The sequence below is a fragment of the Eucyclogobius newberryi genome, unplaced genomic scaffold (assembly GCF_026437365.1).
Source record: "Eucyclogobius newberryi isolate DKJ021-1_F unplaced genomic scaffold, fEucNew1.0.hap1 SCAF_4, whole genome shotgun sequence".
In the NCBI taxonomy this organism is placed as follows: domain Eukaryota; kingdom Metazoa; phylum Chordata; class Actinopteri; order Gobiiformes; family Gobiidae; genus Eucyclogobius; species Eucyclogobius newberryi.
Genome location: NW_027316056.1, coordinates 35188166 through 35210176, shown reverse-complemented (window position 1 = coordinate 35210176; position 22011 = coordinate 35188166). Strand labels below are relative to the sequence as shown.

The following is a 22011-nucleotide window of genomic DNA, read 5'->3' as shown; positions in this document are numbered from 1 at the left end:
ACGTAAGATAGCATTGTTTTGCTAAGCATCTGGGCTCAATATCAACAAGTTGCCATAGAAATTTGGCGGTTTATCAGAAGTTCAAGCCAGAGTTTGGTGACTGACACATATATTGTGTACTTTCCCATATTGAATAAGTACATAAGCTCCAGTTCAGATTGGCTGTCATTTTAGTCAGGTGTTTAGAACAAATCAGACCTAAGCTTAAGGGGTTTTAATGAAGGTAATTAATGAGGTGAATGAGCTCCTCTGTGGTTTTAAAGTCTATCTGGGATTACATGGCAATGACAGCACAAAGTGAGAACAAACTTAGAAACAAAGGAAGAGGGAGCGACAGAAGGACATGTAGCCCAAATAACTGCACGGGGGTCTCACTTCAATGTAAACTTGTTTGTTGTTTGTTAATGTCAAGTTTGGACTGAATGCTTTGTCTCATTACAGGGACCTGAGGGCCGCAGAACAACAAACCTTGTCCCGTAGTTCCTGCCTTTGGACCTGGATTCATCAAACATTATATCCAATTTGAATATTACAGCAGTTCCTTTTACCGCCTGCTGACAGTGGATTATATCGTGTTGTGGAGGGGCGGGCGGTAGACGTGGTTGTGGGCGTGGTTGTGGGCGTGGTTGTGGACATGGTTGTGGACATGGTTGTGGACATGGTTGTGGACATGTGAGGCTTCCTGGATGTTGGACCAGGAGGACATATGGACGGTACAATGGGATCTACTCTCCTCCACGCTGGATAAGGGTGGGATAACCTCTAGAAGCAGTGAGCTTGTGGAGCTGCAGTGATGAGCCTTGGTGCCTGGGAGCGGCCCTTAGCTTGTCTGGCTAAATCCCTGACATCATGTAGAGGCCCCTGAGGGCCCCTGAGAGCCTGTGCAGCACTTGCACTAACATGGAATAAACATATATTGGTTTTCTTTCATCTGTGAAGCACATGAGGCTAACACTAAGCTAACTGAGCCCACACAGCTGGGGCCTCTGTGGGGCCGAGAGCAGGTGGCACTGGGACCTCAGGGTCAGCACACATGGGGGCCGGTTCAGAGCCGGTCTGATCCCAGTTTGACCTTGCTGTGACCTTTGACCTCCGGTCCTGGCTCTCCACCTGCTCTGCTGCCTGGGTTCCGGAACGCTCCGCCCTGGGGCCCAGAACGAGCCAATCAGGATGAAGAAGAGCCGCAGCGTGCTGTCGGTGACTGGAGAAGAGGTAAACAACCTTCAACATTGTGTTGTCATGATACAATGTGCAGCACACTAGCTAGCTGTTCCTCAACGCTCTTGAAAAAGTAAAAAACAGCCTTTACATTTTAAGTATAGATTATATTTATACATAGATTCAGTTCAGCTTCAGTTTGTCAGTTTGTGGCATTATTTTGATAATAATCAAAGTTTGCATTCGTCTCCCACAGAAGTGTTTCTCCCGTGAAGTATTTACCTCATTTGTAAAGTTGCTGTCAGTGACCACTGCCCACTGTGATCTTTAGGTGTTATTAATAGTGGCGTTGTGCACAGAGCCTTTAGACTAGATACTCCATACTGTTTATGATAACATACAATAGATCATAATCTGTACTAAGTATTAGTCTATCGGCTTATATCAAGTATCGTGCCCATTTCTTTTAGTGTTGCATTGTGACAACACTAGTGCCAGTGTCCTTCGTGTTAGATTTGAGGATGTTCACATCTGGCTCGGGACGACACAAGCGCATTTGGAAGCAACACGGCACTGTTGCCTAGCAACTGCAGCCGTCCCCCAGTGTTTTGTTGCTACGGTGCTGCAGTGCAGATCTGTGCGCGCTCAGTGGAGGCTTGTCCAGACACATGTGAGTGTACGGAGGCATGAGAGGTAGGAGGGGCATGAGGCATCTGCATGACACACAACTCACACTGTGGTCCAGCTAATCCAGACCTTCAGACCTTTGACTGCTCCACTGATGCTCTTGTGTTTGGGTGCAGGCTCTTTTGCTTTGACTCTTATTGCTGTCTAGTGTAGACTACTGCATGTCGTCTAAAACCGTGAAGTGACATCACAACATTCGAGAATGCATATAGAGTTTATGCATATAATGTTCATTTGAAAAATGCCCACAACATTCCTGAGTGGCAGTGAGTGGTGGAATTATGGGCAGCGCAACTGATGAAATGTGTCACTTTGCTATTTTTTGCCACATTTTTGTTCGTGGAGCATTTGTTTCACTCGAAGTAGCTTTATGCGGTAAAATGAAAGATGAAAGTAGTTTCTACATTGTTGCTCCAAATGTGAAGAGCTCAGTTAGCTTATTTGCTAATGATGGGGGAGATAAAAGACACTTCAACGAGCAATATCCTCAATACACGGACGGCAAAACATCTTATTAAAGAATAGCAATTTAATCAATTTAACTGTTTAATCCCAAATGTCATTACTATCAATTGATACAATTTTGCCACTTCCCAGTACTGCATAACCTGTATATTTTAAAACTGAACTGAGACAAACAAAAACTAACACAAAGTTCAATGTGTTCTCTGTCAACACAAAAAACAAAAGTGAAGTGAATTTATTTTGCCATTTATGCCATTATTCAACTCCAAAGGTGTGATTGTTGTCATTCGAAAGGACTTTAAGTCATGGCATTAATATGGTAAGTGACTTGTCGATGTAATCCCTCATTCGTAGAAAAATATTCAGTTGTAGTCATCTGGACTCTGTTTTTAGGAAAAAACTAAATGTTTTGACACTCATCCAAGAGTCATTCTCAATCTGTGAATCAATCTATCGAACTAGCCACTTTGTTTACTATCGGTCCTTTAATGGGCTATCAGCCTCCTATTGTACCTGGCTCAGTCTCTTTCTCTTCCCTGAGTACCTGATTAGCCTGATGAGTGCCCGAATGCTACCTCTCCAGGGATTCAAAATTCCATATAAACGACCGGGGTTGAATCTTAAACCACGTTTCTATTTAAGGACGGATTTTCTTTTTAACAAAGTCTCTTTAACTCCTCTTTCAAACCATCTTCTTTCCCTGCTTAAAATCTTCACCTCACTGTCTTCGATAGAGTGGTTAGTGGCTTTAAGATCAGAAGATGCACGGTCCTCAACTTGCTTGTCTTCTGTGCTGATAAAGCCTCTTGTGGCTGTTTATTCTCTCCTATGTAACGCTCTTTACAATTTTCTTCACTGCATTGGATAGAATAAACCCGGTTTATTTTAAACCAGGCAACACTTTAAGACAAAAACGGGTTCACTCTAAGGACTAGATGCCAACACAAAAACAGAGCAATGTAGTTTACTCTATCCAATGCAGTGAAGAAAACCGTCTGGCAGGGCCTTCTCAGAGTAGGATAAATATGTGAGTTCTCGGTCTAGATTCGCAGATTGAGAATGACCCTCAGATGAGTGTCGAAACGTTTTTTTTTCCTAAAAACAGAGTCCAGATGACCACAAGTTACTAATAAAAACAGTTGATCTTGCACCTCCTGCAGCTTCAGTGAGAGACTGATCCACCCTCGCTGTGTGAAGGAGAGGTTTCGTAGGTCTTTCCTTCCTGCTGCTGTCAGACTTTATAACAAAAACTGTTAGTCCTGAACACTCGCAATACTGACCTAACCATGTGCAATTCCGTCATATGTGCAATTACTGTCGTGATTCATGTGCAATTACTGTGAAATTCATGTGCAATCCATGCGCCGTCGTGACACATGTTCATGTGCAATTACTGTCGTGATCACATGCAATGGTATTTATGTATTTATGTATTTATTTATTTTTATCTTTATTATTTTTCCTCTCCATCCCTTGTTGGGTAATGGGAGGTTTTGTCTATGGGAGTTTTTGTTTATAGGAGATCTTCTACTGAGTGTTTTTCAAACTTCCTATAAGTGATCTGTTCTTTTCTTCTGTATCTACCTGCGTTGCAACAATGAAATTTCTCCATGTGGGACAATAAAGGATTATCTTATCTTTTCTTATAGCGTTACACGGGCCCCACCATCTGAGATTATGACATCATCATAATGGGGTTGTTAAGTGATGATGTCAATATATGAGTCCAGCCATATTCATTCATACCCCTAACCCTACTTGGCCCTACTCTACACTACTCGCCCCTTGTTTGAAGTGTTTCCACCAGCCACGTTTAACTGGGACTAGGTACTATTTTAGTCTGATTGGTCAGAGGTCAGTGCTAATGGAAATGCAACCGGGCAAAGTAGGGCTAAGCAGGGCTGGTGGAAATGCCCCAATAATGGTATTTTCGTAATTTCAACCTGCTTCAGGGTTTTGAACAGAGCTGTATTGACATTTTACACAAACTTATCAGTTAAGTCTGCTCTTCCTCTACTGATCATTTTAGACATGAATATATATTATTTTCCATTACAATTTGGGCCTGAAAATGAATGAAACAATACTCACAGATAATATCTAGTGTAGAACAGTTTCTGTTCCCTTATGTCTTTAATTATTCAGGAGGTTCAGACAGACTGCTGTTTGTGTCAATGGAACTCTGAACATTTGGAGCTGTGATGTCACACTTGACCATCCCATAGAATTTAGGCCAATAATCATCATTTACTAACTAACTAAGGGTTAGGGTTAGCCTAGTGAAGGTTCATTTATGCTATATGTTCAAAACTCATATAAATACTCTTAGAGGCCGTCCTGTCCTGTTTTGTCCGTCATTTGGTAGGTGATTGTATGCTCACAGATTATGAGCTGTACATGTCATCAGCGCACAGAGAAAGCCCATTTTTAAAAAAGTGACTTGAACAAGTTGCAAAACAAATACATTTATTTCACACCTAATTTTCTAGGCTCTTTTCCTTCAAATATGACCTGTGAACTGCAGTCTGAGCCTTCATGTTTGTTTTTCTATTTCCAGAACTTTTTCTTTCCTTTTCGGTCAATTCTCTAATTGACTTCAATTAACTACACTAACACACAGAGCTGCTAATGTACAACAATTTAGTATGAATGAGCCTTTAGACTGGTGAAGGTCAGAGTCATGTTAGACTGGTGAAGGTCAGAGTCATGTTAGACTGGTGAAGGTGTGAGTCATGTTAGACTGGTGAAGGTCAGAGTCATGTTAGACTGGTGAAGGTGTGAGTCATGTTAGACTGGTGAAGGTCAGAGTCATGTTAGACTGGTGAAGGTCAGAGTCATGTTAGACTGGTGAAGGTCAGAGTCATGTTAGACTGGTGAAGGTCAGAGTCATGTTAGACTGGTGAAGGTCAGAGTCATGTTAGACTGGTGAAGGTCAGAGTCATGTTAGACTGGTGAAGGTGTGAGTCATGTTAGACTGGTGAAGGTCAGAGTCATGTTAGACTGGTGAAGGTGTGAGTCATGTTAGACTGGTGAAGGTCAGAGTCATGTTAGACTGGTGAAGGTCAGAGTCATGTTAGACTGGTGAAGGTCAGAGTCATGTTAGACTGGTGAAGGTGTGAGTCATGTTAGACTGGTGAAGGTGTGAGTCATGTTAGACTGGTGAAGGTCAGAGTCATGTTAGACTGGTGAAGGTGTGAGTCATGTTAGACTGGTGAAGGTCAGAGTCATGTTAGACTGGTGAAGGTCAGAGTCATGTTAGACTGGTGAAGGTCAGAGTCATGTTAGACTGGTGAAGGTCAGAGTCATGTTAGATTGTTGGACTTGTCCAAAGAGGCTCGAGTCACAAAAGAGCCAACAACAAAACAAATATGTTTCTAATGCATTGCATAAATCCACATCACGTGCAGTCACACGATTAGGCCACATATTTATTCATATTCAGCTCATAACTGCAGGTTTACTGTATGTTCAATGTCTTCTGTTATTCCAGGGCAGTGACGCAGACATGCCAGGGGCTGGGGAGAAGGCGCAGTCCTCCGGCTACAGCCGCTCGTACACATCCGGGTCCTCACTGGGGGCCACACTGGGGGCCACTCTGGGGGCTGAGCTACGTCGTGGAAGGAGCAGGAGGCTCTCCTCCAGTCTGCAGGTCAGGCCTATCAATCAATCTATATCATTGTGTTGGTCACTGAAGCCAATTCACAGCCACATTGAGCAGTTAAATACAATAATAATAGAAGAGCGCCAACAGACGTCTATGTGCAGCTCAACAGCAGGACTGGTCAGCGAAGTTTGAGAGAAGTAATAGCCCTCAGGACAAAAGTGTCCCTCTTCTGTGTCCTGCAGCATCACAGCCAGCGTCCAGGAGGAGCCAGGTGAACCCTGGACACACAACAGGAAAACTTTCTCCTAAGCCTCAATATCAATCTACTCTTTTGTTTATTTTCTGCATGAATAAGGGTAAAGGCTAAAGGCTAAAGGCTAAAGGCTAAAGGCTAAAGGCTAAAGGGTAAAGGGTAAAGGATAAAGGATAAAGGGTAAAGGGTAAAGGGTAAAGGGTAAGGTTAGGGAGAGTATTACTTTCCCATACTTAATACGAACAGCTCCAATCTCACAGTCAGACCTTCCTCAAATCTTGTTAGTTGAAGCATACAAAGCTTTATTTCTTACCTGATCAAAATCTAAAAATATTTGATTCATTTTACTTATTTTACTCATCTATGCAAATTCAAAAGCACATTTCCGCAAAAATAATAAAAATGGGTGAAAAGGAGCCTGAAGAAGACAGTGTTTTATTTCCTGCCCCTTTCAACAAAACAAAAACATCTGCTGAAAACAGTTTAAAATCCTAGTCCTGACTTTGCATGGTCAGGTCCCTCTGTACATCAGATCTGATCACACCGTACACTCTCCTCGCTCTCTGAGGTCTTTGGATCAGAAACTCTTGTTGGTTCCTCGCACTCGTTTTCGGACCAGAGGAGACAGATCCTTCCAGGCTGTTCCAGACTCTGGAAGGATCTTCCGCTCTCCCTGCGGTCACTGGACTCAAAAGCTCAAAACCTTTTAATTGCATTTGCTTTAGGGACTGATTTGGCTGTATACTGTTGGAGTGTATTGCTCACTGTAAGTTTTTGTGTATTATTATTTTATTCAATGTTTTGTGAAGTACTTTGTGACTTGTCTGTGAAAGGTGCTATACAAATAAAATGTACTCACTTACTTACTAACTAGTCCTACAGATGGTCAGCCATCATCTTGTTAACACTAAGATCAGCAAAAATAATTACACGATGCAATTCATTAAATGTCTAGTTATTGATATAATCTTATCATTGTTATACCTCAAAAGCTCTCTTTTACAATATTGTGACAGGCTTTTATGTACCACACAAATATTCTGGTACCAACCTTTTAGTCACCTTCCACATAATTACAAGCATTTTTAAATCAAAAAGTTTAAATTTCAAGCTGCTGACTTCATAAAGAGATCATTTGTGTGTTCTGTATGACCTTTGTAATTAATCATACAAATTGCTTTATGTAGCTGTCGACTGCGGCATGACCCACACGGACTATAAATGCGTCCCATTTCCGTGCAAAAGTTAGATGCGGGAAGTTTAATCCAAGCTTCACTCTCTTAAATCTGCCCCTAAACTGAAAATATTGTATCATTTACAAATAACAAATAATTTTAAGTTTTGGCTTCTTCACAAATGTCATTAATGAAATAATTTTGGTCCCAGTCCTGTCCCTTGTGGGATACCACATACATTTTTCCACTGTTGGAGAATGCTGATATTGGGCAATAGCTGTTAAATGAATGTTTTTTTTCCATTTTTAAATAAAAGTACCGGTATAACCTTGTTATGGAGTGGGAACACTCCAGTGGTAAAAGAAAGATTACAATTATAAGTGAGTATGCCGTCAATTGTATTTTTTTTACTATATCGTACATGTCCATCCCATCATAATCAGAGTCTGTTTTATTTTTGTAGGATTTTTTTTTTCATATTGAGCATAAAACTTAATTTTTTAACTTAAATAGTTTAACTGCATCCTCTAAGGAATCTGAGCAAACAGATGAGAAGAATAGACCATGGGATTGTGTCGTTGCACGTCTTTTTCAGTTGGCCTAATGTTAAACCAATAAAGATTTTATTCATGCTAAATACTAAACTAAGCATTCATTTAAACGTAGTCTGACACTGTAGTGTGATGCCTCACTTGCAACAAACATGGCAGATTTTGTTAACTCCCACTCTCTATTGGAGTTCAGGAGGTCTCTGAGAGTACATCGCGCGAATCGCGCCCGACGCAGAATTTGAGCACCGGACGCGCATTTTCGACACGCCGGACTCATGTCCGTAGAATACACTCAGCAGCAGACGTGCGTCCGAGTCGTCCTGCACATGCTCAGTGGAGTCGAGTCGTCCTGCACATGCTCAGTGGAGTCGAGTCGTCTTGCACATGCTCAGTGGAGTCGAGTCGTCCTGCACATGCTCAGTGGAGTCGAGTCGTCCTGCACATGCTCAGTGGAGTCGAGTCGTCCTGCACATGCTCAGTGGAGTCGAGTCGTCTTGCACATGCTCAGTGGAGTCGAGTCGGTGGAGTCGAGTTGTCCTGCACATGCTCAGTGGAGTCGAGTCGTCTTGCACATGCTCAGTGGAGTCGAGTCGTCCTGCACATGCTCAGTGGAGTCGAGTCGTCCTGCACATGCTCAGTGGAGGAGTTGTGCTGCGCTGCTCGTGGTGTAAATGGAGTTTAATGTTTGCTTTAGTTTATTCAGCTGCTATAGGCACCAGCCGAGGCAACCCGCCGGGGGCCCACGTGAGCAGGTCCCGCCGGGGGCCCGCGTGAGCAGGGGGCCCGCGTGAGCAGGTCCCGCCGGGGGCCCGCGTGAGCAGGTCCCCCGACAGGCACCGTAGCTGGGGAGATCCGCGAGAAGGGCCCTGCGCGCGTCTTTATCAGCTGAAAACGTGAATAATCTGGTGCCTTAGCAACTGGCTTAGTGCAGAGGAGTAAAAAAACACCCAGTTTTAGGAATCTACAAACTTTTCTGGTTCTTTTCATGCCCTGGCAGTGGCAATAAGCTTTAGTTTTGTGTTTGATAACATTGTTTAAGTTCAAATGTGCACAATGTATTTATTTGTGTTTAACTGGTTCAGTGTTTGTTTGCACAACTCATGTTATGGCGCTTTAGTGTCAAGTTCTAAGAATGTACAAACTGTACTGAAGTGTTTTCTGGTTTAGGGACATTTGGTACTGGACTGGTTCTGCTGCTCCTAAAATGTGTTTGGAGTGTCTAATGTTTAATGAGATTACAATGTTTCTGACGTTACCTCTGAAGTGGCCTGTTCATCTTTAATGATTGTGGCTCAAGATTTTGTGACATTTTATTTAACTATGTATTCCAGGGCTTCTCAGACTTTGACTTTCCTGGTTGAAAAGGTCAAAAGTGTATTTCCTCTTCACACATACTCACAGTGCGGTGTTCCTTAGGTTCCCTGCTGGCTCCGGCCCCGTGATCGCACCCGCTCCCCTGAGGTTCTGAGTAATGTGTCGCGACCCACGACCCTTCCTCTACACATCCCCCCAAGGATCTCCATCACCCAGGCTGACTCGGACAGGTGCCCTCTTCAAACACACAGGTACAGATCCTGAGCATGTCCTCACACTTTGTTTGTGCCCTGTTGGTGCAGTTATGATGGCGAGAACGGTGTGTCCCCGGGCCACACCCCCGTGGGCAGTCAGAGTCCCGGGCTCACTCTGCACCCCTCGTTCCCCCAGGGCCAGAGGAGGGAGTCCTTCTTGTACCGCTCTGACTCGGACTACGATATGTCGCCCAAAACCTCACGCAACTCCTCCCTCGCCAGTGAAGGGTAAGCACCAGGGCCAGGAGAGTTTACAGCACCTTGAGCATGGTGTCTACTGCACCATTTATTTTGTCTTATCAGATTTATAGATGTGACGAGGATCCTTGTGGTGAAGTCACTGTAGTTGTACCGATTAGCGGAGACTTGTAGCACAACTTACTGGCAAAGTGTTTGTGCTTGTAAAAGTTTTTTAAAAGAGAGAAAAATGGGAGATATGGTCCCACTCTCGACTGAGCTCCTTTGCTGTTACTGTGAGGAGCACTTGTGCTTACAGTTAGTCACATGTGTGTTTACTGTAGGTCACATGTTTGTGTTTACTGTAGGTCACATGTGTGTTTACTGTTGGTCACATGTGTGTGTTTACTGTAGGTCACATGTGTGTTTACTGTAGGTCACATGTTTGTGTTTACTGTAGGTCACATGTGTGTTTACTGTTGGTCACATGTGTGTGTTTACTGTAGGTCACATGTGTGTTTACTGTAGGTCACATGTATGTGTTTACTGTTGGTCACATGTGTGTTTACTGTAGGTCACATGTATGTGTTTACTGTTGGTCACATGTGTGTGTTTACTGTAGGTCACATGTATGTGTTTACTGTTGGTCACATGTGTGTGTTTACTGTAGGTCACATGTGTGTTTACTGTAGGTCACATGTGTGTTTACTGTAGGTCACATGTGTGTGTTTACTGTAGGTCACACGTTTGTGTTTACTGTAGGTCACATGTTTGTGTTTACTGTAGGTCACATGTGTGTGATTACTGTAGGTCACATGTGTGTTTACTGTAGGTCACATGTTTGTTTACTGTAGGTCACATGTGTGTGTTTATTGTAGGTCACATGTGTGTTCACTGTAGGTCACATGTGTGTGTTTACTGTAGGTCACATGTGTGTTTACTGTAGGTCACATGTGTGTGTTTACTGTAGGTCACATGTGTGTTTACTGTAGGTCACATGTGTGTTTACTGTAGGTCACATGTTTGTGTTTACTGTAGGTCACATGTGTGTGTTTACTGTAGGTCACATGTTTTTGTTTACTGTAGGTCACGTGTGTGTTTACTGTAGGTCACATGTGTGTGTTTACTGTAGGTCACGTGTCTGTTTACTGTAGGTCACATGTGTGTTTACTGTAGGTCACATGTGTGTTTACTGTAGGTCACATGTGTGTGTTTACTGTAGGTCACATGTTTGTGTTTACTGTAGGTCACGTGTGTGTTTACTGTAGGTCACATGTGTGTGTTTACTGTAGGTCACGTGTGTGTTTACTGTAGGTCACATGTGTGTGTTTACTGTAGGTCACATGTGTGTGTTTATTGTAGGTCACATGTGTGTTCACTGTAGGTCACATGTGTGTGTTTACTGTAGGTCACATGTGTGTTTACTGTAGGTCACATGTGTGTGTTTACTGTAGGTCACATGTGTGTTTACTGTAGGTCACATGTGTGTTTACTGTAGGTCACATGTTTGTGTTTACTGTAGGTCACATGTGTGTGTTTACTGTAGGTCACATGTTTTTGTTTACTGTAGGTCACGTGTGTGTTTACTGTAGGTCACATGTGTGTGTTTACTGTAGGTCACGTGTCTGTTTACTGTAGGTCACATGTGTGTTTACTGTAGGTCACATGTGTGTTTACTGTAGGTCACATGTGTGTGTTTACTGTAGGTCACATGTTTGTGTTTACTGTAGGTCACGTGTGTGTTTACTGTAGGTCACATGTGTGTGTTTACTGTAGGTCACATGTGTGTTTATTGTAGGTCACATGTGTGTTTACTGTAGGTCACATGTTTGTGTTTACTGTAGGTCACATGTGTGTGTTTACTGTAGGTCACATGTTTGTGTTTACTGTAGGTCACATGTGTTTTTATTGTAGGTCACATGTGTGTGTTTACTGTAGGTCACATGTTTGTGTTTACTGTAGGTCACATGTGTGTTTATTGTAGGTTACATGTGTGTTTATTGTAGGTCACATGTGTGTTTACTGTAGGTCACATGTGTGTGTTTACTGTAGGTCACATGTTTGTGTTTACTGTAGGTCACACGTGTGTTTATTGTAGGTCACATGTGTGTTTATTGTAGGTCACATGTGTGTTTACTGTAGGTCACATGTTTGTGTTTAGTGTAGGTCACATGTTTGTTTTTAGTGTAGGTCACATGTTTGTGTTTACTGTAGGTCACACGTGTGTTTATTGTAGGTCACACGTGTGTTTATTGTAGGTCACATGTGTGTGTTTACTGTAGGTCACATGTTTGTGTTTACTGTAGGTCACACGTGTGTTTATTGTAGGTCACATGTGTGTTTATTGTAGGTCACATGTGTGTTTACTGTAGGTCACATGTTTGTCTTTAGTGTAGGTCACATGTTTGTGTTTAGTGTAGGTCACATGTTTGTGTTTACTGTAGGTCACACGTGTGTTTATTGTAGGTCACACGTGTGTTTATTGTAGGTCACACGTGTGTTTACTGTAGGTCACATGTGTGTTTATTGTAGGTCACATGTGTGTTTACTGTAGGTCACATGTGTGCGTTTACTATAGGTCACATGTTTGTATTTAATGTAGGTCACATGTTTGTGTTTACTGTTGGTCACATGTTTGTATTAACTGTTGTTATTTGTGCGTTCAGATATCTTTCATCACACTTTGCTTCAGGAGAAAAAAGGCCATATTTGGTCAATATGTTAATGATTGAAATGACATACGGTCATTTTGTCACAATTTGACATTATACGTGAGCCAGACCCTTAAAGACGCTGTCTCTAATTCTTATTGTCATGACAACATGAAAAAGGCCATCACAGTAAAGCTAACAACTTGTATGCTAATAGTACTATTCCTGTTTTTTGGAGACTAAAACGGTCTATAATTAGATGCATGCAGCGCACAGCTGTTTCATTTTGAATAACCTTACACAACTACATTGTAACTACATTTCATTTTTGCTCTTTAAAGAAAAACATCTGCATTGCAATAGCTACAACTGCAGAGCCTCATGGGAAATATAATCCTTTAGTTTAATTATAGGGTTCTATCAGTGTTTTGTGATATTTTGGGTTGTGACACAATGAAATGGGGGAATGGGTTTTTGCCAATATAAAAAATGCACCAAATCCTACCAAAAGTATTCAGCACAAAAGGAGGTGGTGCTAACGCCTCAATCTTGCTCCTTTTATCACACCTCCTACTGAATCCTTCTCTCCTTTGCTTTGTGTAATGAAATGTTTCATATTTTGGGCAAAGTGCGGCTCTGCTGCATAGAGACCATAGTACTTAAAAGAAGGATTTGGATCACTTTTGATGCACCACTCCTCAAGATGTTTTTCACCAAATCTAAGGTTGGTCGGGCTGATGCTCTTGGAGGAGTTGGTAAAAGTATAAAGTGTCAGCATGTTCAGATTTCAGAGATTTTCCCTTTGGAATAACATGGGAGGTTTCTGTCATCGCTACGGCTACGACATAAGAAATATGACCAGGATCTGCTTTGATTTTCTGATGGGCGGGCCCAAATACAATTTAGTGCAAAATTTCATACATTTTGGAAGAACTACATTTTGTGGTGTTGTGATGATTTGGTGCACACTTTGTCCTTTGCATGACCTTACAGAGCTAACAGAGCTAACAGGAGCTAACAGGAGCTAACAGGAGCTAACAGGCCTCACGCTAGCTTGTGTCGCTGGCCTAATCATTTTTACAAAAGCATCAGATAATGATAAAGCTAAAATTGTAGTGGCATATCACTATTTTCCACATACTAATAATAATAACTAAAAGTAATTTCTGTGACTAAATATGAGTTTGTTTCTGATTCTCAGACACACAGCAGAGGACTTCATCGTCACTCCCTTTGCTCAGGTGAGTTCCACACTTTCACTGTGTCTGAAGCTCACAGGCTGCACTTGTATTTCACAGTTTGGGCACAATAAACAATGCTCTACATTTACATGAACAAATCTGAGGTTGAAAATGATGAGTTGTAAAAATGTGCGGTTATTAGGCCCGAGCGCCACAAGCTGGCGAGAGGCCTATTAATCTCGTAAGGCCGTGCGAAGCATGGCTGCGAAAGTGCGCACGTAGTGCGCACGAAATCGAGCGCGAAGCGCTCGCCCACTTCCAAACACTCACTAACGCACTCCTTCACTCATGCACGCCCCGTGCATACTAATTAGTAGTAGGAAAATGGAACATTACCGTTGTAAACGGGCGAAGCCCGTGCAAAAGTGCGCACTAAACGAGCACTTTACATTGAGATGACGACCGCTTCGCGGTCGTCATCCCCATATAAAGCACTCATTTGCGCTAAGTAGCTCACGAATACGTTCCCCATCTCTTGCATGTTCCGTGCATATAAGCATGTAATGCAAAAAATGAACATTATTACTGTATAGAGGGCCAAAAACACAAAGTGGGCGGAGCCCACTCAAAATTAACGAAAGTACCCGTCAGTGACCAGGGACCCACACCATGAGGTAGGAAAGCGCGAGCGCTTTCCGAAAATGTATAGTTTATGATATTTGGAAAATGGGAAACATTGTTTTCGCATCGGAATATTATTAGGCCCGAGCCCCAGCAGGGCGGAGGGCCTATTGCTCCGGCAGCGTTGCAACTGTCTGACCAAACATGCGGGCGCAGCCCGCATGTTTGGTACCCCGTCGCCCCTGGCAAGTACAGTAAACTAGCCCATGCCGAAGGCATGGATCATGCATACTTACTCCTGCTATGACAGAAATAGTCAACAGCAGCGCGAAGCGCTGCATTCCTCCAAAAACCCTCCTGGCATTGTCCTGTACGCGAGAATCCATGCCGCAGGCATGGGCCATGCTTGTATCTGCTCAAATCAATGGAAGTCTATGGGGAGTGGGCGGGGCATCCCGACGGAATGGGGAGTGACGAGCGCGTAAGCGCTCGTAATGATGATTCCACCCCATGGCGGCATGGGGAAGGCTTAGAGCTTTCAAACGATGTATAATTTGTTGTTATAGTGGAAACGGCTATATTGTTTTTGCTAAAAATATTATTATTTTTATAATTAGGCCCGAGCCCCAGCAGGGCGGAGGGCCTATTGCTCCCGCAACGCTGCCGAAGGCAGCGTTGCAACTGTCTGACCAAACATGCGGGCGCAGCCCGCATGTTTGGTGCCCCGTCGCCCCTGGCAAGTACAGTGAACTAGCCCATGCCGAAGGCATGGATCATGCATACTTAGTCCTGCTATGACAGAAATAGTCAACAATTTGTGAATGGGCGTAGCCCATTCACAAATTGTGAATGGGCGTAGCCCATTCACAAATTGTTGACAACAGCAGCGCGAAGCGCTGCATTCCTCCAAAAACCCTCCTGGCATCGTCCCGTACGCGAGAATCCATGCCGCAGGCATGGGCCATGCTTGTTTCTGCTCAAATCAATGGAAGTCTATGGGGAGTGGGCGGGGCATCCCGACGAAATAGGGAGTGACGAGCGCGTAAGCGCTCGTAATGATGATTCCACCCCATGGCGGCATGGGGAAGGCTTAGAGCTTTCAAACGATGTATAATTTGTTGTTATAGTGGAAACGGCTATATTGTTTTTGCTAAAAATATTATTATTTTTATTTTTCTTGTTCTTCTGCTTTTTGATCTCTAATTTGACCCCCTGAACATGCTCAAAAACTCACCAAACTTTGCCCAAAATTCAGAATCGGCGAAAAATTTGATTTTTTCTGGGCCATTTTTTTTTTCGTTAAAAAATGGCGCGACAGCGCCACCGACAAAAGTCAAAATACATTGCGCCTATGGGAGACGCCCCGAGGTCAACTTTGGCGTAAAGCTACGAAATTCGGGACACGCATTCCTCTCGTGAGGACGAACAAAAAAAATCATTGTGGCCACGCCCCCAGACTTACCCTATGGCCGCCATCTTCCTTTGAAAATGAAAATACGCTGTGTTAGTCATTTTGTTCATGTCAAACTTTGACGAACTCCTCCTAGGGCGTTTTGCCCACCGACTTCAAAATCGGCGTACGTCCTCTGGACAAGTGGGGCATCTAAAGTTATTCAATTTTTTGAGATACCTTTAACGGTCTGTGTGCGGCGCAGCCGCAAAGTTGGACAACTTATTTTGGAATATTGCAGATCTAAAAATTGCTCCCATTTGATCAAAACCAGTCCGATTAGGACCAAATTTGAATCAGTTGTTAAACTTTCTAGTTTGGACCAGTTTAGGCTGACGAAATTGAAATGGCCGCGATAGCGCCCCCTACAGAGTGACCTTTAAATTAACATTGAAGGTCAAAAATTAGTTTTACCAAAATTGTCTAAACTTTACCCAAAATTCTATTTTGCCGTCCCGATCACAAAAGCCAATCACAAAAATGCCTAAATTTTTACGGCGTAGTCGTAGCGATGACAGAAACCTCCCATGTTATCCCTATGGGAAAACCGCAAAATCTCTCAAATTACCACATTTTTATGTTTTACACTTCAACGAACTCCTCCTAGTGCGTTTTGCCCACCAACCTCAAAATCGGTGTACGTCCTCTAGACAAGTGGGCCATCTAAAGTTATCCAAATTTTAAGGATAACTTTTACGGTCTCTGTGCGACGGAGCCGCAAACGTTTCCCAGAATTCTGACTATTTGGCCTTCAGAGTGGCCTATAAACAATAGAGTTTTTCCAAATGACATGACATTTTGCACTAAATTCTAATTTGCCATCCTGATCATACAAGTATGAGAGCCAAAGTCATATTTTGTACGGCGTAACCGTAGCGTTGACAGAAACATCTCATGTTATCCTTATGGGAAAATCGTAGAATCGCTCAAATCACCACATTTTTACGCTTCACACTTTAATGAACTCCTCCTAGGGCGATTGTCCGATCAAGCTCATATTTGGGGAAAATCATCTACACAAGCGGGCCATCAAAACTTATCCATATTTTGATTCTAAGTGCTACGGTCTCTGTGTGGCGGACCCGCAAATATATGTCAGAAATGGGAAAACAGCGAAATCTCCAAAATGACCACATTTTCACGCTTCACACTTTCACCAACTCCTCCTAGGCCGATTGCCCGATCAAGCTCATATTTGGGGAAATCATCTACACAAATGGGGCATCAAAAGTTATCCATATTTTGATTTTAAGTGCTACGGTCTCTGTGCCGTGGAGCTGCAAATATACTGTCACAAATGGGAAAAACGCCAAATCCTTGAAATGTTCACATTTATGCTTCACACTTTAATGAACTCCTCTGTGGGCAATAGCTCGATCAAGCTCATATTTGGGAAAAATAATCTACACAAGCGGAGCATCAAAAGTTATCCATATTTTTATTCCAAGTGTCACGGTCTCTGTGCGCTGGAGCTGCACATTTGACCGACATTTGTGTTAATTTGCACTGGTTAAGCACAGCATTGTACATGTCCAATGTGTCGCTGTCTTAGTTCTTAGACAATTGCGTTAGCGCCATCTCTGTAAAATGCAGAGAGCAGAGTCGGAAGGCCGGCGGCCCGCGAGGGCCGTTGGATGCCGCTTGCGGCTTTAATTTTTCTTGTTCTTCTGCTTTTTGAGCTCTAATTTGACCCCCTGAACATGCTCAAAAACTCACCAAACTTTACCCAAAATTCAAAATCGGCGAAAAATTTTGTTTTTTCTGGGCCATTTTTTTTTTCGTTAAAAAATGGCGCGACAGCGCCACCGACAAAAGTCAAAATACATTGCGCCTATGGGAGACGCCCGGAGGTCAACTTTGTCGTAGAGCTACGAAATTCGGAACACGCATTCCTCTTGTGAGGACAAAAAACAAATATTATTGTGGCCACGCCCCCAGAATTACCCTATGCCCGCCATCTTCCTTTGAAAATGAAAACACGCTGTGTTAGCCATTTTGTTCACGTCAAACTTTGACGAACTCCTCCTAGGGCGTTTTGCCCACCGACTTCAAAATCGGCTGACGTCCTCTGGACAAGTGGGGCATCTAAAGTTATTCAATTTTTTGAGATACCTTTTACGGTCTGTGTGCGGCGCAGCCGCAAAGTTGGACAACTTATTTTGGAATATTGCAGGTCTAAAAATTGTTCCCATTTGATCAAAACAAGTCCGATTAGGACCAAATTTGATTCAGTTGTTCAACTTTCTAGTTTGGACCAGTTTATGATGACAAAATTGAAATGGGCGCGATAGCGCCCCCTACAGAGTGACCTTTAAATTAACATTGAAGGTCAAAAATTAGTTTTACCAAAATTTTCTAAACTTTACCCAAAATTCTATTTTGGCGTCGCGATCAAAAAAGCCAATCAGACAAATGCCCTAATTTTTACGGCGTAGTCGTAGCGATGACATAAACCTCCCATGTTATCCCTATGGGAAAACCGCTAAATCTCTCGAATATCCACATTTTTCTGTTTCACACTTTAACGAAGTCCTCCTAGTGCGTTTTGCCCACCGACCTCAAAATCGGTGTACGTCCTCTAGACAAGTGGGGCATCTAAAGTTATCCAAATTTTAAGGATAGCTTTTACGGTCTCTGTGCGACGGAGCCGCAAACGTTTCCCAGAATTCTGACTATTTGGCCTTCAGAGTGGCCTATAAACAATAGAGTTTTTCCAAATGACATGATATTTTGAACAAAATTCTAATTTGCCATCCTGATCATAAAAGTATGAGAGCCAAAGTCATATTTTGTACGGCGTAACCGTAGCGTTGACAGAAACATCCCATGTTATCCTTATGGGAAAATCGTAGAATCGCTCAAATCACCACATTTTTACGCTTCACACTTTAACGAACTCCTCCTAGGCCGATTGCCCGATAAAGCTCATATTTGGGGAAAATCATCTACACAAACGGGGCATCAAAAGTTATCCATATTTTGATTTTAAGTGGTACGGTCTCTGTGCCGTGGAGCTGCAAATATACTGTCACAAATGGGAAAAACGCCAAATCCTTGAAATGTTCACATTTACGCTTCACACTTTAACAAACTCCTCCGTGGGCAATAGCTCGATCAAGCTTTACTTTGGGAAAAATCATCTACACAAGCGGGGCATCAAAAGTTATCCATATTTTTATTCCAAGTGCTACGGTCTCTGTGCGGCGGCGCAGCAAATTTGACTGACACTTGTGTTCATTTGCACTGGATTGGCCATGTCCAATGTGTCGCCGTCTGTCAAGTTCTTTTTTTATTCAACACACAATAAGGGCGCCATCTTTATCAAGTCAAAAGCGCAGAGTCGGAAGGCCGGCGGCCCACGAGGGCCGTTGGATGCCGCTTGCGGCTTTAATTCTTTCTTCTTCTTCTTCTTCTTCTCGGGACCAACCCCCCTATTTTTCACCCAGTGAACATTGACGAAAAGTCACAAAAATTTGCACACCTCTAAAAATCGTGCCTCTCTACATTCTGGCTATTTCCCTTTTCTAAAATAAAAAAAAATTGGCGCGTTAGCGCCCCCAAATGTACCAAAAATGCATTGAGAGATGGGAAATGACCCAAAAAAAATCTGATCGTAGAATCGTGAAATTTGGCGCAGAGGTAGATGGTGACAAGAGAAGTAAAAAATATTATTACGGCAACGCCGTCCGCCCAACCAAATGTCGGCCATATTGCTTCAAAAATGGCTAAACATGACTTCGGAGTTTTTCCAAACGTCGTACTTTTACGAACTCCTCCCAGGGCGGTGGCCCTAAAAAGCTGAAATTTGGTGAAAATGCTACTGAGGAGTGAGACATCAAAAGTTATCCAAATTACATTGATACCTGTCACGGTCTCTGTGCGGCAAAGCCGCAAACTGTAGCAAGAATTTCAGAAATCTCCCAAATTTAACATTTCTGCCGTTTGCGCAGATAAAGTCCGAATTGCGTCAAATTAGAATCAGTTGTTAAACTCTTTACCCTAAACCTACTTGAAGTGAAATAAATTCATTTGGCGCCACAGCGCCCCCTACAGATTTTATATGGAGGTTAAATATTTAGTTTTGCGAAATTATATGAAATTTGACACAGAACTCAATTTTGGCATCCCCATCAAAAAAGTCAATGAGACCCATGTCATAATTGTTATGGCTTTGCCGTAACGATGACCGAAACCTTCCATGTTATTCCAATGGGGAAATCGCCAGAACATGTTTACACTTTAGACTTTCACAAACTCCTCTTAGGGCGTTAGACATATTAACCTGAAATTTGGTGAGACTCATCTTCAGGGGTGGACCATCAAAAGTTATCCACATTTTTATTCAAAGAGTCACGGTGTCTGTGCGGCAAAGCCGCACATTTTGCCAAGAATTCAAAATAAAATTGCTTTTTGATGGTAAAACAAAGGGGAGAAGATGTGACAGCGTCACAGATTCAGCAGTAGGCGTAATAAAAGGACAATTGGGGCGCGTTAGTGCCCCCTCCTCTTGCGGCGTGGCGGCGGCGTAGCGAGGGCCGATCATTGCCGCTTGCGGCTATATTTTATTATTTACTTCAATTTGATATCAAGGACTTGAAATGCTCAAACTTTTAAACTTTTGAGTTAACTGAATGTGAAAAGTAAAAGGACATGCATTGTTTCCTGTCAGCTTCAGTCTAAGGTCAGAGGACACTGTAAAGCGCCAGCAAATATACAACATTTTGCATTTTATACTGCATTGTGTGTCTTGTAGGTTTTGGCCAGTCTGCGGTCAGTTCGGAGCAACTTTACCATCCTGGCCAACGTGTCCACGCCTCAAGTCAAGTCAGTCCTTCACATGAGAGTTCTATAGATGCTATATTATTATTATTATTATTATTATTATTATTATTATTATTATTATTATTATTATTATTATTATTATTATTATTATTATTGTTGAGGTGTTACAATGATGCAATGTTTAGTCTCAGGCTTCATAAAGCTCTCTGGGGTCTTCATAAAGCTCTCTGGGGTCTTCATAAAGCTCTCTGGGGTCTTCATAAAGCTCTCTGGGGCTCTCTGGGGTCTTCATAAAGCTCTCTGGGGCTCTCTGGGGTCTTCATAAAGCTCTCTGGGGCTCTCTGGGGTCTTCATAAAGCTCTCTGGGGTCTTCATAAAGCTCTCTGGGGTCTTCATAAAGCTCAGGTCTCTGGGGCCCACACCTGCTTTGCTCCAAGAGAGCATTGTTATTTAACAGTAGAACTTTATAATAAGGATTTTACAAATGTTTAAATAATTATTAACTAATAATCAACAAATGTTAAAAATGACTTACTAATCCTGAACAAAAAATGAACTAATAATTTATATATGTTTGATAATAATTAACTAACCACTGACAACTAAATATATTAATCATTAACAATCATTAACTTTAACATAGCAGTAACATAAACATATGTTACTGCTATGTTTATTGTTTTCAATGATTAGGAGATGAATAATGAACTACCGTATATGAATGATGAGTTCACTTTTTGTACATGGTTATTAAATGATTATTAAGCAGTTGTTAATGAGTAATTCGTATTTTGGTCAGTGATTAATAAACATATAAATGCTTTGTATAAATGCATCATTTTAAGGTGTCACCAAAACTAATATAACGAATTCAAGAATTTGAAAAAGGATGAACTATATCTAAGATAAGAACCTTTATTTGTCCCACAATGGGATAAACTCCAGTGTTGCAGATTAGGCACAGAATATAATAATAAAAACAGATAACTTAGAAATGACTCTTATAATCTTAATAATAATAATAACACTCTTATTTACAGCAGTTCTGTATTGAATTATATCTGTAACAAAGTTACAACAAAAGAGTTTTATAGTGTACCTTAAAGGGCACATGAAACTAAAATACACAGATTTCTTCTTCTTCTGTCCTTTATGGTGGCTGTTGTGTTGCTCGTGCAGGCGCTCCCCGATGGGCGGGGTTTGTATGAGCCCGCGGCCCTCCCTGTCTGAGCAGCAGTACCAGCAGCTGGCCCTGGACACGCTGGAGGAGCTGGACTGGTGTCTGGACCAGTTGGAGACCATCCAAACCCACCGCTCCGTCAGCGAGATGGCCTCCAACAAGGTTCTTCTTTAAATTTAATATTACAATATAATATATTTTCAGTAATATCTGGTGAACTCAAATACTAAATACAATATCCAAAACCCTCCCTTTAAAAATGTATGCCAACAAAATTGGTTTAAATATCTATCCATTATTAAGATTTATGTTTTCCAAAATATGCAATTTTGAGCATTTCTCAACTTAAGAAGACCTATTTCCACACGCAACAATAAATTACAAATGATCTGCATTAAATTTCTTCTTATATGCATGGCTTTTATTGGCACTAATAATTTACACTTCAAAAAATATATTTTTTTTGAGAGTTCCTGATTTTATCAATGCACACAATGTACAGAAATTA

The 22011-nt window shown here is 42.1% G+C and overlaps 1 protein-coding gene across 1 annotated transcript in view; it reads left to right on the top strand.

Annotated features, from left to right (window-relative positions):
• Positions 1–597: 597 nt before the first annotated feature.
• The window catches only part of LOC140378308 (3',5'-cyclic-AMP phosphodiesterase 4C-like), a 35979-nt gene continuing 14565 nt past the window's right edge, over positions 598–22011 (top strand). The window contains exons 1-7 of the mRNA XM_072464094.1: positions 598–1212; positions 5801–5959; positions 9310–9437; positions 9510–9689; positions 13491–13530; positions 20295–20365; positions 21503–21665. Of these exons, the coding sequence (XP_072320195.1) occupies positions 1171–1212; positions 5801–5959; positions 9310–9437; positions 9510–9689; positions 13491–13530; positions 20295–20365; positions 21503–21665 (783 nt within the window). The 5' untranslated portion in view covers positions 598–1170. The remainder of the gene's footprint in view (positions 1213–5800; positions 5960–9309; positions 9438–9509; positions 9690–13490; positions 13531–20294; positions 20366–21502; positions 21666–22011) is intronic.